This window comes from Vicugna pacos, chromosome 21, assembly GCF_048564905.1.
Source record: "Vicugna pacos chromosome 21, VicPac4, whole genome shotgun sequence".
Taxonomy (NCBI): domain Eukaryota; kingdom Metazoa; phylum Chordata; class Mammalia; order Artiodactyla; family Camelidae; genus Vicugna; species Vicugna pacos.
This window is the reverse complement of record NC_133007.1, coordinates 29,166,707-29,181,671: the sequence shown is the minus strand read 5'-3', so window position 1 is coordinate 29,181,671 and position 14,965 is coordinate 29,166,707. Positions and strand designations below refer to the sequence as shown.

Below are 14,965 nucleotides of genomic sequence, written 5' to 3'. Positions count from 1 at the left end.
TTTAATAATCACAATCACTAACTAGATTTTCTTATTTTACAGATAAGGAAGCTGACTGAAAGGCTAGAAAAATTGCCCAAAATTAAACAGTCAGAAGATGGTAAAGGGGATTCAGACATAAATCTGATTCCCAACAGTTTTATTTTTTTCATTATACCACATCATTGGGTAATTTTCTGATTTCATATATTTTAAACTTGAGAGAGTAAGAAAGAGTAGAATGGGTTGCTCCCCTACCTCTCATTAGAGTAAGAAAGAGTTAGAATATAGGAAGAAAACCAGCAAGCTGAAAGGTCCACAGGGAAGATTAAGACAGGTACGTTTGTTCATCAAACCTGTCAGGCTGGGTTCCTCCAATTACTTCTACACAATTACACACACACACATTACACAGCCTTTGTCAGTTGACAATAATACCATTTTTACCTAGGTGAGGTTATAATAACTAATTCTTTCTCCCTCTGTCTCTCTTTCTCTCTGTCTCCAGATTTCTCTCTTTCTCTCTCTCCATCCTACAGCGGCTCAGAAATCAAAGATGGGGAAACGGAAGGCAGAAGTGGAAGAAAATGGATAAAATACACCTGGTAAGATGACAGTTAAACCCCCAAGGAAAAACTGAGTGGTTAAGAAATAGAAAGCTTGAATATATGTGTCTTCATGTATGACTGAAGCATTATGCTGCATACCAGAAATTGACATAACATTATAAACTGACTATACTTAAATATATGTATATATACACACACACACACATTAAAAAAGAAATAGGAAGCTTGAAAGAGGGACAGTTAACCTACTGGAATATATCTGCTGATGGTGGGAGGGATTCTTTGTAGGAATCTTAAGTAAAGCATTTGAGGATGGACATAGGAGAGAAATAAAAACCTATCAAATGCCTTAAAACCTTCAGGACACAGGACGCGTACCTTTTCTTCTACAACCACAGTTGGTCTGGAAAGAATGTGGCTAGAATCTTGACGTATCCTCTAGATACTTATAGCTGCAGTTAGCATCACCCTCCCTCCCTAATCCTCACTCCCCACACCCCCCACCTCCCGGCAGAAGTGACAAAACAGAGACTTCTGAACACATTTATTTGATATGTCAAGTGGAGAGAGAAGTGATTTAGGGTTACTCCCCACTTCTACCTGTGGGGGTGTTCATAAGCTCTGACAGAAGAGCAGCTTAGAGCCCATGACCAACCCCCTGGGAAAAGGAGACAACCTGTTGTATTGGTTGGGGCAACAGGGTGGGAAGAAAAAGCAGGAAGTTAAGAAGTAAAGCTGAAAGCAGGAAGGGCAGCAGCAGAACTGAGGCTTAGGATTGCTGCAGGAAACCCCTAAGGATAGTAAAGAAGATATCCTGAAAAGTGTTTAGGGCTGGAAGCAGGGTGTGAACAAGAAGCCAGTCCTGGAGAGAGAAGCAAGACCTGCAGATGGGGTGGAGATTCATGAAGAGGGTGGAGTGTCCAAAATTATGAGCGGGCTGTGTTGCAGGGCATACATGGAAAGCAAGGGATTGCTATTGCAGGAGGGTAAAGAGATTTGAGACTACCCCATAAATAGGGGCTCACTACTGCTTTTGAACAAATGCAAGTGAGTTTGGGACCCTTTTGGGGCCCTAGCACAAGTGGCCCTGTGTGTGTCGTGCCTGTGGGTACACAAGTAATTTCCATATGCATGTGAAGTGACCAGGGCATGAATGCATGTCTATATGCCCAATAAATAGAGTACTTACCCTTCCCTGCAAATATGGGTACTGTGCTTGTGGACACATGTTTACCCATGTGTGTGTGCACCGTGCCCATGAGCACATGCAAGAGACCCCTATGTCCGTGGTGTGTGTGTGAGCTGGTTCTCCCATCTGTCCCATCAAGGTCCTGATCCCCACCCTTCTTGGCTCCTCTCACTCCTCTCAGCGGCCGGGCTCCCCAGGCCCGCCTAGACTCTGGAAGCCCCCTAGCAGGCGGATCTGCTCAGTCTGCATGGAGTGGCGCCTCACCAACTTGCGCTTGGTCCTGGGAGAGCCTGGCGCCCCTGCCTGGGGAGGGGCGGGCAGCGAAGGCGCCCGACCTCCGGGTTGGGGGCGAATGTCGGGAATGGGAGGGTGGGGGCTGACATTGAGCGGGGGCAGGAAACCAGGCCGCGTTTGGGCGATGTGGTCCAGGAGCAACGTCCCCGAGCCCCTCCGCTCCAGCAGCCCTGGACTCCGCCTCCGCCCGCTGAGTGGAGACACAGCCCCAGGCAGACTCTCTTGGGACTGGCGCGGGGAGGGAGCCGAGCCGGCTGGTGGGAGGCTCAGCGGGGAGGCGCTGTATCGGCGGCGCTCCAGGGACAAGCGGCTGCACTCCGGCGAGTCGGGGCAAAGATTTCCGGGGGTATCGAGCTCCACAGGCTCCATGCGGCTCAGTTTCTGTCTCAGCCCGGAAGGAGGGCCAGACTCCTGAGCTTCTGGCGCGGTGTTTCGGCGCGAGAGAGGACCCCCACCCGTCACTTTCTCCGCCCACGGGGGCGGGTCCTCTGGGCCTTCAGTGCTGTGACGTCTGGAAAGACGCGGTCGACCTGTCAGGGTCAGGCCGTTGAATTCGGCGGTCAGGCGCTCGATCCCCGGCCTCCCTTCGGCGGGTGGGACCGGTTGAGGAGGCGCCACTAGGCCCCAGGGCTCGGAGTTGAGCCTTTTGAGTGGTTTTGGAGGATGACGGGGTGGTTTGGGGAGTGGCTCAGAAGGGGAGGGGTCATCGGGGGGTTTAGGAAGAGGGAATTCAAATACGTCCCGCTTCTCCTCTTCTTCCTGGGCGCGAGGGGATAACAACCCCCGTCCTCCTCCTCCTGCGGTCTGCAGCTGGATTTCCGAAGGCGACGTGCAGACCCCTGGGCTAGGAGGAGCGGGAGCTGGGTCCTCTACCCCCGGGGACGGTGGGGAATTGAGATACTGCCGGGTCTTCTTGGTGCCCGAGGGCGAGGTGTCGGTGGTGATGATGATGACCTCCGTGCCTTTGGCCTTACAGGCGTCCAGCAGCGTGGCAAGGGTCTCGCGATCCCCGCGGTCCAGGGCGTGGACAAGCGCCGAGGCGCCCGCGTGATCTCGGACTGAGGGGTCTGCGCCATGGGCAAGAAGCAGAGAGGCCACGGCGGCGCCCCCACCGCCCGCGCAAGCGTGCATGAGGGCCGTGCGTCCTAGGCGATCTGCGATGTTGGGGTCCGCGCCTTGCTCCAGGAGGTAGCGTACCATGCGCGCCTTGTTCTGGGGGTCGTCGTAGCGGGCCCGACAGGCTGCCATTAGCGCAGTCTCCCCTTGGGCATCACCCTCATTCACGTAGGCGCCCCCCTCCAGAAGCAAACGGGCCAAGCGTAGCTTACCCTGACCCACGGCCCGAAGAAGAGCGTGGCCCTCGGTGTGCAGCATAGCTGCCGCTGGGCGGAAGCACCGATGGAGCCGGGACTAGGACCTGTCAAGGGTGGCTAGGGGTGTGGGGGTGGTGGCTGGCAGAGGTCTGAGGGCTCAGTGACGAAGCCAGTCCCTGCAAAAAAAGAGAAAGATCTTATTGACTGATTTAGGCAGGGAAACTGAGGCACAGGTAGAAGGACCCGCGTGGGGCGGGGGAGATCTTCACGGCACGGCACACAGTCCTTCTAACTCATGCCTTTGAGCCACCCCCATCCCCCCAGCGCATGCCTGAGGAGGTGGGAAGGGTGCACCCGCATTGAAGGATGAGCGCGCGTGCAAATGCGTACGTGCACGCGCAGGAATATCCGCACCCCCACCCTCACCCCACGGCTTATCAGACCTTTCCAGCATTCCCCTTTTCTTATCCGCACTTGGAATCCCCCTTTCTAGGATGCTGAACACCACCCACCCACACACATGCACCCATACATTCACACACATATTCCCATTCCTAACCTCTTTTAGGTTGCCACAGCCCCATAATTTGAATGGGGGGAGGGAGGCAGCTTGCGTTTGGGACCTAAAACGGGTGGGGGATAATTGGGGGATTCTTTTGCCCCGGCTACGTTCGCATCACTCCTTGCTCTTTCCCCTCCCAGACTGTGCACCCAAATAGATACCTGTCTGTCCGCAGAATCTCCGCCGGGCCAGCACTGAGGCCAGGGCCACTGGATAGCTGGGGTGGCGGAGCCCGGTTCCTGGGGGCCCACATGGCGTGAGGGGGGGCACCCGGATTCCCTTGGTGTCAGTATCTGCGCCTGGGCACAGAATCCTGGTCCCTCCTCCCGGTGCGCCCCGGGCACAGCGCCGGCTCGGGAGGAGAGAGGCTGGCTGGGGGGGGGGGGGCGGAGCTCTGCCTCGCTATTTATAGCCTAGTCTCTGCGGGTGGGGGCGTCGGGTACCAAACCGTTACCCCACCCATGCACACATAAACCCTCAAAAGCTAGAGGCTCCAATCCTGACTTCCCTGGTTTAGCCGACCTCCCCTCAGCCACAACAAACCTAAATGTTCCTTAGGAGACTCCTCCGCGACCCGGACTGGGACCATCCCAATTCTTCCTTGAGCATCTGCAATCTGCAGATCCTCATTCTCCGAGCATGGTGTGTTGAAGCGCGCCTGTGCGCCAGAACTGACCTGCCACACACGGCACATGGCACCCAGTGCAGAGAGGTGGAGAGAGGCGATGGGGATCCATAGCCGTGGTCCTTACTGTGCAGAGAGAAGCAAGCGATCCGGCTGCCTTCTCGTAGTTTAAATGTCAGCGGGAGCTGGAGTCAGACACAGCGACACATCTTCATTCTACCTTCCCCAAAACGAAGCATGCAGCACAGATAAACTTGGACCTCAGCTCCCTTGTGCAGACCTCTTAGATAAGTATGAGGAGGTTGGATATCTGGGATCATTTTTAGATACAGCAAAGGGCATTCCCGGATGCCGCCTCCCCATATTCTTGGAGGAGGGGTGGGAAGAGAGATGGAAAAGGAGTAGAGAAGAGTGAACCTTGTAATACATCCTCTCTCACTGCATCTCTTAACTCTCAGTGTTGCCTGGATTCGTTATTTTTCCATTTTGCTTGAAGGCCTCGGTTCGAATTGCTCCTTCAAGTCTTTCTCCCTGTCTGTAGCAGTCGGTTTCTCTGTCTGTCTCTGCCTCTCCTCACCACCTGCCCTGTCTCCATGGTTACCATAGCTTCCATCTGCATATTTTAGGAAAGAGTTTGTGTCCAGCTGGAAAGCATCAGGGGAAGTAGAGGGTGCAGAAAAAAACCTTAAGGATGTGGAAAACTCACTTGAGGTACTTTAGAGGCTGGAGGCCACCAGACACAAGATACTAAAAACAACGTTCCCGGAGAAGGGAGAGAGAGACGTATTGGCAGGGAAGCTACCCATTTTTCACTAGCTACCATTTATTGGACACCAACTATGTGCCAAGTACTTTACATACATTACATCCAATTCTCACAACAATGCTATAAGGTAGGAACTATCTTATAGATGAAGAGACTGAGAGTAAAGTTAAGCAAGTTCTCCGAGGCCTCACAGCCCTGTTTCTGTCCTATTCCAATGACTGGGTGCTTGCCACTCTACTTACAACCTCCCAATCCAGAGGCTTCACTCCCAGGGCCATTTTCCCTGACATTTGGGTTATTCCTCTTGATTAACTCCTAGGTCTGTTTCTACTCTGAATGCTTTCCCTCTGTTTCTGCTTTTTTGTGAAAGTGGGACTCCTCCTCCCACTATGCCCTCTTTCACCAAAGACTAGGAGGAACTGGAAGGCAGTGGAAAATGGAGGAAACACCGGGCTCCAGCCCTGCCTCCCCAGCTCTGGCTTTCTGACTCCTAATCCTTCCTTCCCCAAACTTTCTTTCCATCTCACAGACATGGCAGCAACCCACAGGACTTTTTTTTTTTTTAATAAGTATTCATTGGTAGTGTTGGAGAGAAGCAGTGATGTAGGATTGAAGGCAAGATTGGAGTAATGTTGGAGTAATAGAGGAGAGGCCAGGCTGTGAAGACAGACTCACACAAAGACTGACCCCTAAAGAGCAGGTTTCATGGGGGTTCATTTCTCTGCGGAAGCGCTCTCGACAGAGTCCCCTGGTGAAGTCTGAGTGTCAAGTTCCCTCTGTGAACTCTTGCTAGCTAGCGGGGTCCTCCATCTGAGATGAGGTCTGAAAAGACTGACCCCCGGTTGATTCTGCAACCCCATCTCTCTCCTCGCCCGGCTTCCCAAGCCTGAGTTTCGGCTAATTCTCTCGGTTGCTCCTTCCCCTCCCCGGCTTCAAGTGGGCGGACCTCCCTCCTTGGCTTCTCCTAGATTGGCTGGGAGAACTCACCAATGGGGAGCTCTGGGAGGCGGGCCTAGAACGCCACCAGCTTGAGGAAGACAGCGAATTTCAAGTTGGCTGCGGCGTGTGCTCCGCGTGGGGGAGGGGCAGCAGGTAAGGCTCCGACCTGGTGGCTCTGATCTGGTTCCGTCCCACACTTCCCGAGCTAGTTCACCAGGGCCAAGCTGCTGGGTGCACAGACAACGCTTTTCGGCAGCCTGTTGGATCAGCCTCTTTCTAGTTGCCTACGCTTTTCCTCTGGTCTCCCATTGCTGTGTTGTTTGTATACTGGAGAACCGTAGTTTTCTTTCGCGCATAGGGGTGTTATATTAAAGGAGAAAGTGAAAGAATCACTCTGGTACCTCTGACTCTTTGTTATGGCATCAGCTTCCCCTGAATCTATAAATATTATTCCCCTAAAAGGCTGACAAACTCCGGTTATATATCAAGACTCTGATGAAATATTACCTCCTACCTGTAGCTTTCCTGGACCACCTTTTTTTTTTTTTTTTTTTGCAGAATTAATTGTTCCCCAGTCTGTCGATAGCTTTTATGCCTACTTCTATTAGAACCCTTAGTGCCCGCTCCATCTTTAATGTTTCTATTCTTCTTATAAAATTTTGTAGGGCAGGTTCTAGTACTTAATAACAGTGTCCAATAAAGGTTAATTGAATGGAATTGATTGGGGAGTAAGAATTTAAACTCCTAATGTAATTGGGGAACAATCAATAAAAGACAAAATGAAATGCAATACAGCATCTAATTATGATCTCTTAAATTAGTGGTTCGTAATATAATTGTTCCCACAGTCCAGAAAAGGAAGAAAGCTAAGAGGACTGGGATGGTGAGGGGAGGCTTCAGGAATCAGAGGATCTCAAGTTTGGAACAGCCCTTAGAAATCATGTATTCCTTCCTTCCTTCTTTCGGCAAATATTTATTGAGCATCTACTGTATGCCAGACACAATGCTAGACAATGGGGATCATAGCGAAGCCTCTACTATAGACATGCATCCTTCCTCTCATAAAATATATTTAGTAAATTGTTATCCTAGCTTCAGTTTAAACTTCTTCAGTAAGAGAACTCCCTATCTCACTTTGCAGGTCATGTCATTTTTGGATATTTGTCCTTCAATCAATATCCAACAAATAAAACAAAAAATCTATGGCTCAAGAAAATGCATTCTACATTTCCATTGTAAAAGAGAGCTATCCTAGTGGTAACATTCTTGATAAAGAAAACCATCCCTTTTGTTTTCTGATTATAGAAGTAATATGCATTTATTCTAGAAAATTTGGAAATCTATAAAGGTATAAAATACCTATTTCATGACCATTATGTGATAATAATTATTGTTTAATATGTGTCCTCCCAATTCCTTTTCTGCATGTATGTGTGTGTGTACGTATTACACAAATAGAGCCATACAACAAATACAGTTTTATGTCACGCTCCATTCACTTTATATTATATTGTAAACATTTTTCTGCCTTTAAGTATTATTTGAAATCATTTTTATGTCTACATAATAGTCTAAAATGGATATTTGATTTTTTTAACCATTCATATTTTGTTGGACTATTTAGGTTATTTTAAAATTTGAGCTACCACGGATAGCTCTTTGATGAACATGCTTTTACTTATATCTCTGACTATATAACTGATTTCTTTAGAATAGGTTTTCAAAGTAGGATTACTGGATTAAGGATATGAACATTTAAAAGGCTGGAGCTTCAAGCGGTCATATTGCTCCCCTGAAAGATTGGGTTTAGAGTCCTTCCAGTGAGGTATGACAGTGTCCATCTAAAAAAAACAAAAAACTCATGCCGAGCTAAAGCTCTAAACGTTCTTAGAAACGATGAACAGTACATATATGTAAATTTTAAAAATATGTACAGCATATTATGTATATGTATTTACATGCAATATATTATATATGTGCAAACTGTAACAATTCTATGTAATAAAACTGAAAAATGAAAGAAAACCAAAAAACAAAAAACAAAACAAAAACTCATGCCAGCCTGATTATATTTTAAATATTTGTCAATTTGATAGGTAAAGAGTGGTTTCATTGGCCATTCTCTGTTAATTGCCTATTCATGTTCTTTGCACATTTATTCTATTGGGGTGATTTCTTTAAATTTGGATTTTCATGAGTTCTACTATAATGAGTGTTAACTCCTTATCTCATTTATTACAAATATAGCAGACTCTAAGCAAACCTCAGTCCTTGAATCTCTTCTTTGTTCACATCCACTCCTTCAGGGATCTCACCCAGTCTCATGGCTTGAAATATTTGTGTACTGATAACTCCACTAGAATGTAAGCGTCATTTAAACTCCATGGGTGCAGCAGTTTTTTGTCCCTTTTGCTCACTGCTACATCCCTAGCACTTGAAACAGTTCCTGGCACATAGTAAGAACTCAGTAAATGTTTGTTGAATGAATTAGATAGTTTTATTATTATTATTACTCCCATTTTACAAATGAAGAAACAGTTCTAGAGTTATTAAATAAATTGCTGAAGATTGTGCAGCTAGAAAGTGATGGAACTGGGATTCACCCCCTGTTATCTGGATAACAGTTTACTAAATATGATGTATCAGACGAAGGATGCATGTTTAGAGCAGAGAATTCACTATGATCTCCATTGTGTCTGGCATATAGTAGATGCTCAATAAATATTGGGGGAATGAATAAATGAGTGAATGAATACATGATTTCTAAAGGGTGTTCCTAACTTGAGACCTTGTGATTCCTAAAACCTCCCCTTACCATCCCAGTCTTCTTAGCTTTCTGTGGGAGCAATTTTATTATGAACCACTAATTTAAGAGATCATAATTCTGTACTGTATTGTCTCCTATTGTTCCATAACTAGCATGTTGTTAGTATATAGCCTTAATATAATGTGTTGAAAATGACACTTTATCTCTGTGATCCCCCTCCCCCAAACATACAACCCCAGTCTAATCAAGAGAAAAACATCAAAAACATTGCAATAGAGAACCACCCTGTAATATTCCTGACCAGTACTTTTTAAAACTATCAGGGTAATAAAAAACAAGGAAGGTCTGAAAAACTGAATTTTGAATTGCTACTCAAGTTTGTTTCTTTTTTTTATTATTGGATTTTATTTCTTAAAACAGTTTTAGATATATGGAAAAACTGAGCAGATAGTTTCCATATGCCTTGGCACCAGTTCCTGCTTTTATTAACATCGTATATTAATATGGTACATTTGTTATAATTAATGATCCAATATTGATACATTATAATTATTTAAGGCCCGTACTTGATTTGGACTTCCTCAGTTTTACCTAATGCTCTTTTCCCATTTCAGGATCCCATCCAGGATACCACATTATCATGGCCTTGCACACACATGCATATACACACATGCACAAATACATGTGTGTGTATACATACAAAAATGCAATTGAAAGGATACACATGAAAATATTAGTATTGATTACTACTACATCATGCTCATGAACTAATAAGTATTTTTCTTTGTAATTTTATGTCTTTCCAAGTTTTCTAGAATATATACGTAACGCTTGTATAATTAGAAAACAAAAGGAGTGATTTTCTTTATTTTTAAGTCTGCCACTAGAACAGCTCTGTCTTCTTTACAATGAAAATGTGAACCTTCCTCGGTTTTGATGACCTTGACAGTTTTGAAGAGTACAGGTCAGATATGGTATAGGTGCTTCTCCACTGGAATTTGTCTGATATTTCTCTCCTGATTAGATTGGGGTTATCAGTTTTGGGGAGGAGAATCAGAGGTAAAGTGCTGTTTTCATCACATCGTATTAAGGGTGCACACTAACAATATGATCTAACGTTGTTGATGTTGACCTTGGTCACCTGGCTGAAGTAATGCTTGTCCACTTGCTACACTGTGAAGTTACTCCCTCCACCTTTTCAATATTGTATTGGACACAATTCCCTCAACACAGGCCACACTTAAGGAGTGGGAAGTTACATTCTCCCTCTTTAGGTGGAATCTACATAATTTATTTGGAATTCTGCAAAAGAGATTTGTTTTTTTCTCCTGTATGTTAATTTATTCAAACGTTTATTTATATCAATATGATTTCATGGGTGTTTATTTTATACATTGATGTTATAATCCAATACTACTTTGTTTTATTGCTCAAATTGTTCCGACTTTGGCCATTGGGCGCTCTTTCAGTTGACTCTTGTGCCCCCTTGACATAGCCCCATCAGTGTGTGTGCTGTTGTTGTTGTTTTGGGAGCACTTCCTTACTTTCTGGCACTACAAGATGCTTCAGTCTCATCTTGCATATTTCCTGCCCCAGCCCTAGAATCAGCCATTTCTCCAAGAAGCCCTGGTTCCTTTTGTTGGAAGATGGTATTAGAAGCCAAGATCTGGGAGCTAGGTATGCTCCCTGCCACTGGGACATCATTTCTTTCAACTTGCATTCCATTGGATTGCATTGGGACCTGTTTGGGTTTGGAAAGCCAGGAAGAGAAAAAAAGTCAAAGGTCATATGGAGATATGCAGATGGTGATAAACATACAATTAACTTAAGGACATAGGGAAGATTTATCCCAGGGTGCTCCAGTTACACCACATTGCAGTTATCGGTCCTGTTGGGGCCATGTCTCATCCATGTTTATATTTTTAGAAATATCTTGCCTGCCACTGTGCCTTCTCAAAATTTATGGAATTGAACTGGCTTTTCAGGTCTCCGGGAGAAAAGGTTGAGTGTTTTGTACCTCCCTGGCTTCCTATTTATTCCTCTGTACTTTTTCTCTTTGCTTTTGTCTTTATCAGGTTTTCCTCATTGGATCTCTGACTCCCCAGGCCCCCTCCACCATGGCCAGCCGGGGCGGGGGCCGGGGTCGCGGCCGAGGCCAGCTGACCTTCAGCGTGGAGGCTGTGGGCATTGGCAAGGGGGATGCCTTGCCCCCACCCACCCTGCAGCCTTCTCCTCTCTTCCCTGTGAGTGTCTGCCCTCCTTTCCCAAGACTTCCACATGTCCCTGGCTGACTGTGTGTGATCCTGGGTTCCTCCTGGGCCATTATAAAATCATCCTCACCTTGCCCTCCCTGTCTCTATACTCCCAACTTACATGGGATGTTTTCCAGCCAAGGAAGTGTCTACCCTTACTTCTTACACTCTCAGCTCCCCAGGTTTCAAAATGCTGTGTTGCTTCCCCCATTTTCCTTTGGTCCTCTGCTCAGCAGGAGTGTTGGATTGAATTGGGGGGAGAGGAGAGACCCTTCCAGATTTGTACTCCAGCATTTTCTCCCTGAACTGACCATTGCCTCTGCCTCCTTAGCCCTTGGAGTTCCGCCCAGTGCCTCTGCCCTCGGGAGAGGAAGGGGAATATGTCCTGGCACTGAAGCAGGAGCTACGAGGGGCCATGAGGCAGCTCCCCTACTTCATTCGGCCTGCTGTCCCCAAGAGAGGTCAGTTAGAATGTAGCGTCATGTTCTCAGTGCCTTCTGTGAGTAGTACCCTGTACTTAGCACCACTGGGGCCCAGAGGGGCCAGAGAGGCACAGGAAGCTCACTGCCTAACAGGAGAGGTCATAATAATTACCCCTGCACTTGAAATGCATTACAGTATCCATGGCTTGTTTTGAATCTCGCAATAGTCTTGGACAATAGGAGGCTAAGTATTAAGATGCCCATGTTACAGGTGTAAATGGGGGGTTGTATAAAAACTTGAACAATCTGGATATTGCAGGCACCAGCCAATCAGAAGGGGTTGGGAAGAGGTCTCTGAGAAGCCCTGCTAATTAAAATATTACCCCTTTGGTGTGTGGATCCGGGCGAGGTCAGGGAATCCGGGAGAGGCTAGAGAAGGGGGTGCACTTGAGAGGCTTGGGGTAGTGGATATTTACCAACTGGTGTGGAAGTGCAGTTTTTCAGTATTTTGACAACCGGTGTTTTCCTGCTAAAGCCCTAGAAACTGAAGCTCAGGGAGATGAAACACTTGCCTGAGTTCATCCCATTAACAAGCAGGAAAGAGGGAAGACTGAAACCGTAGTTTCTCGCTCCAGTATAATTTCCACTGTACCACGCTACCAGTTAATAGAGCCGTGCCTTTAGGTTAAGGGAGATAACCAGCATTGTCACTTTGGGTGGCGAAAGGGCAGGTTAGGACAGTGTCGAAGGTCCTCACTGAAGCTGGCCGCCTGGGCTCTGGGTCTGGGGTGAGGGAACAGAGAGGACTGGGCACAGAGGAGCAACCCTGTTCTAGGGCGCTGAAGGAATAAAACTTTGAACCCTGGCCTCTGATCCCTTAGATGTGGAGCGTTACTCGGACAAATATCAGATGTCAGGGCCAATTGACAATGCCATCGACTGGAACCCAGGTAGGTGATGGGCTCTTTCATTGACTTGCCTTCTTTCAAATGCTTGAGATGTCTCAGGCCATAAGACACCGGCCTGCTTACCCTCCTCTGTCCCCACCTCCACCCTATCAGGAGCCTTAGATTTGCTCCAAAATACTCTTCAGACTCTACCTAAAAAGCTGCTGAATAGCCCCCACTCCTCTGGAGGCATCCAAGCCAGTTTTGTTCTGAGCAACTCTGGCCCAACCCCAACTTTCCTCGCCCTTACCCTGGCCCTCATCTCTCCTTTACAAGTCACCATTCGTAGGAGACTCCAGGCAGAGTCTTACTGACTTTTACGTTCCCGCTCTTCCTAGATTGGCGACGTCTACCCCGAGAGCTAAAGATCCGAGTAAGGAAGCTACAGAAGGAGCGTGAGTGTATCGGGAAAAAGGAAGGAGAAGAGAGGTTTTCTTTATCATCTGGAGGGCCAAGGCTGCTGGTGGTCTCTGCCCTACCCGTTGCACCCAGTGTTGTTGCTGGATGCCATGGTGGCCACACGAGGGCAGCAGAGTGACGCGGTGGATGCAGGAGGGTGGGGTAGGAAGTCTGTTCCCCTATGGTTCACCTTTTGATCCTCTCACCAGGGACCACCATTCTGCTCCCCAAGAGGCCCCCTAAGACCACAGAAGATAAGGAGGACACAATACAGAAACTAGAGGTAAGGAAGAGATTTGCATGGAGACCTCCCGGGCCCTGGTCCTTCCCTCCCCTTTGGCCCTAAGCTTTCCCTTCTGTGGTCTGCATCTGCATCTCTCTTTCTATTCACCCTCACACAAGACCCTGGAGAAGAAGGAGGAGGAAGTGACTTCAGAGGAAGATGAGGAGAAAGAAGAAGAAGAAGAGAAGGAAGAGGAGGAGGAGGAGGAGTATGACGAAGAGGAGCATGAGGAGGTGAGGGGCCTCCTTTCTCCCCTAGTCCCGCTCCCTTCCACTCCCGAGCTCTGGGAATTGCAGCTCTGTCCGCGGGATGCTGTCTTCAGAGGGCAGGAGGGCCAGAGGGGACAGTGCCTCCAGAGGACTGTGGCCTCTACTTTCTCTGTCCTCAGGCGCTTCTCAAGAGTGAACTACAGCTTGGAAGGCCTTCCCATGCCTGGAATGATGTGATGGGGAGGGAAGGGGACTGGTACGCAGGGAGGAAGGAGAATGCTGAACGCCTGCCTGATCAATGTTCCTTTCATCCTTTCTTTCTTTTTCTATTTCAGGAAACTGATTACATCATGTCATATTTTGACAATGGAGAGGACTTTGGGGGTGACAGTGATGACAATATGGATGAGGCTATATACTGAAGAAGGACTCTAAACAATACCCTGGACCTTCATATCTTTTTAAATTTAGGATACAGAAAGTAATTGTCCCCTATAATTTGGTTTTGTGGACAAGCAAACCATTTGCTTACAGTCCAGATAACCTGTTTGGTCCCTGGAGATGGGAATGGAGAATGACAGCAGATAGCTCTTTTCTACCCTTCCCCTCCCTCTCTCCTCTGACATCATAGTACCTCTGATATCCTGGGGAAAGGGCAAGGGACCAGTGTCTGAACTGTATGCAAGGGAGAAAGGAGGGTTGAAAGAAGGACTGAAGTCGTTGAGTTGAGACAGCTGTGCACATGCCCCTACCCATTTTTAATAGTTCTTTGTGGAAATAATGGTGGTGGGAGCAGTTAGGAGGAGTAAGGACAGTTTTATATTTTTAAATAAAATGTTTTTATCTGTCTCTCTGACCAGGTGAGGCTTAGTGGGAGACGGCTGGAGAACGAAGGGGGTGCCCAGTGAGCCATTCTTCTCTCCTTCCCTGCTAAGAGTCCAGGGTCACACAGTGGGGGTTACAGCCTTCGGGTCCTTTGCCTCTTCCCTGCTACCCCCTGCTGGGACCCCCAGTCTAGCTCTGCAAGGACCGTTCAGGAACTCACCTGCAGGGCTTCGCAGGGTGAGTTGTAAAGAACAGCCCACGCCCTGGAGACCAGCTGGCTTCTGAGCCTCTGATCCTCAGGCAGTGGGGACACAATTGTCTCTGTTCACATGTGTTCACAGGCCCTCGCTTTCCCACACTTGACCTTGATCCTGTCCTTGTTTACAGGGAATGATTAGAGCTATTTTTGTGGGGAGAGTCAAGAAAGCCAGGTGCGGGGAGGGGGCAGGGAGGAGGTGCTGGTTCTTCTTTAGCTCGCTCGCTCGCTAGCTCACCCTCTTCCAGGCCCTGGAGGCCCCACTTCGATGTATGTCTGTGAAGAGGGAGCCCCTGAACATCCTATTCTCTACACAAAAGCTGCTGTGTGACTGAGTTTCGGTTTCTCTTCTGGTTCTTCCTTTCTGGA

At 47.6% G+C, this 14,965-nt stretch overlaps 2 protein-coding genes across 3 annotated transcripts; one reads left to right on the top strand and one right to left on the bottom strand.

Annotated features, from left to right (window-relative positions):
* Positions 1-1,080: 1,080 nt before the first annotated feature.
* On the bottom strand, positions 1,081-4,552 carry ANKRD34A (ankyrin repeat domain 34A). Its single transcript, XM_072946671.1, has 2 exons — positions 4,450-4,552; positions 1,081-3,520 (listed from the first exon to the last, which is right to left on the bottom strand). The coding sequence occupies exon 2, from the start codon at positions 3,403-3,405 to the stop codon at positions 1,915-1,917; it is 1,491 nt and encodes a 496-aa protein (XP_072802772.1). The 5' UTR covers positions 3,406-3,520; positions 4,450-4,552; the 3' UTR covers positions 1,081-1,914.
* Positions 3,084-14,364, top strand: POLR3GL (RNA polymerase III subunit GL). Of its 2 annotated transcripts, none has more exons than XM_006212446.4 (8): positions 3,084-3,219; positions 11,079-11,246; positions 11,587-11,716; positions 12,559-12,627; positions 12,963-13,019; positions 13,233-13,306; positions 13,426-13,539; positions 13,851-14,364. In XM_006212446.4, the coding sequence occupies exons 2-8, from the start codon at positions 11,121-11,123 to the stop codon at positions 13,935-13,937; spliced, it is 657 nt and encodes a 218-aa protein (XP_006212508.1). In that variant the 5' UTR covers positions 3,084-3,219; positions 11,079-11,120; the 3' UTR covers positions 13,938-14,364. The 2 variants fall into 2 exon arrangements, with proteins under 2 accessions (XP_006212508.1, XP_072802773.1); XM_072946672.1 differs by lacking the exon at positions 3,084-3,219 and adding an exon at positions 6,266-6,389.
* The last annotated feature ends 601 nt before the right edge of the window (positions 14,365-14,965 follow it).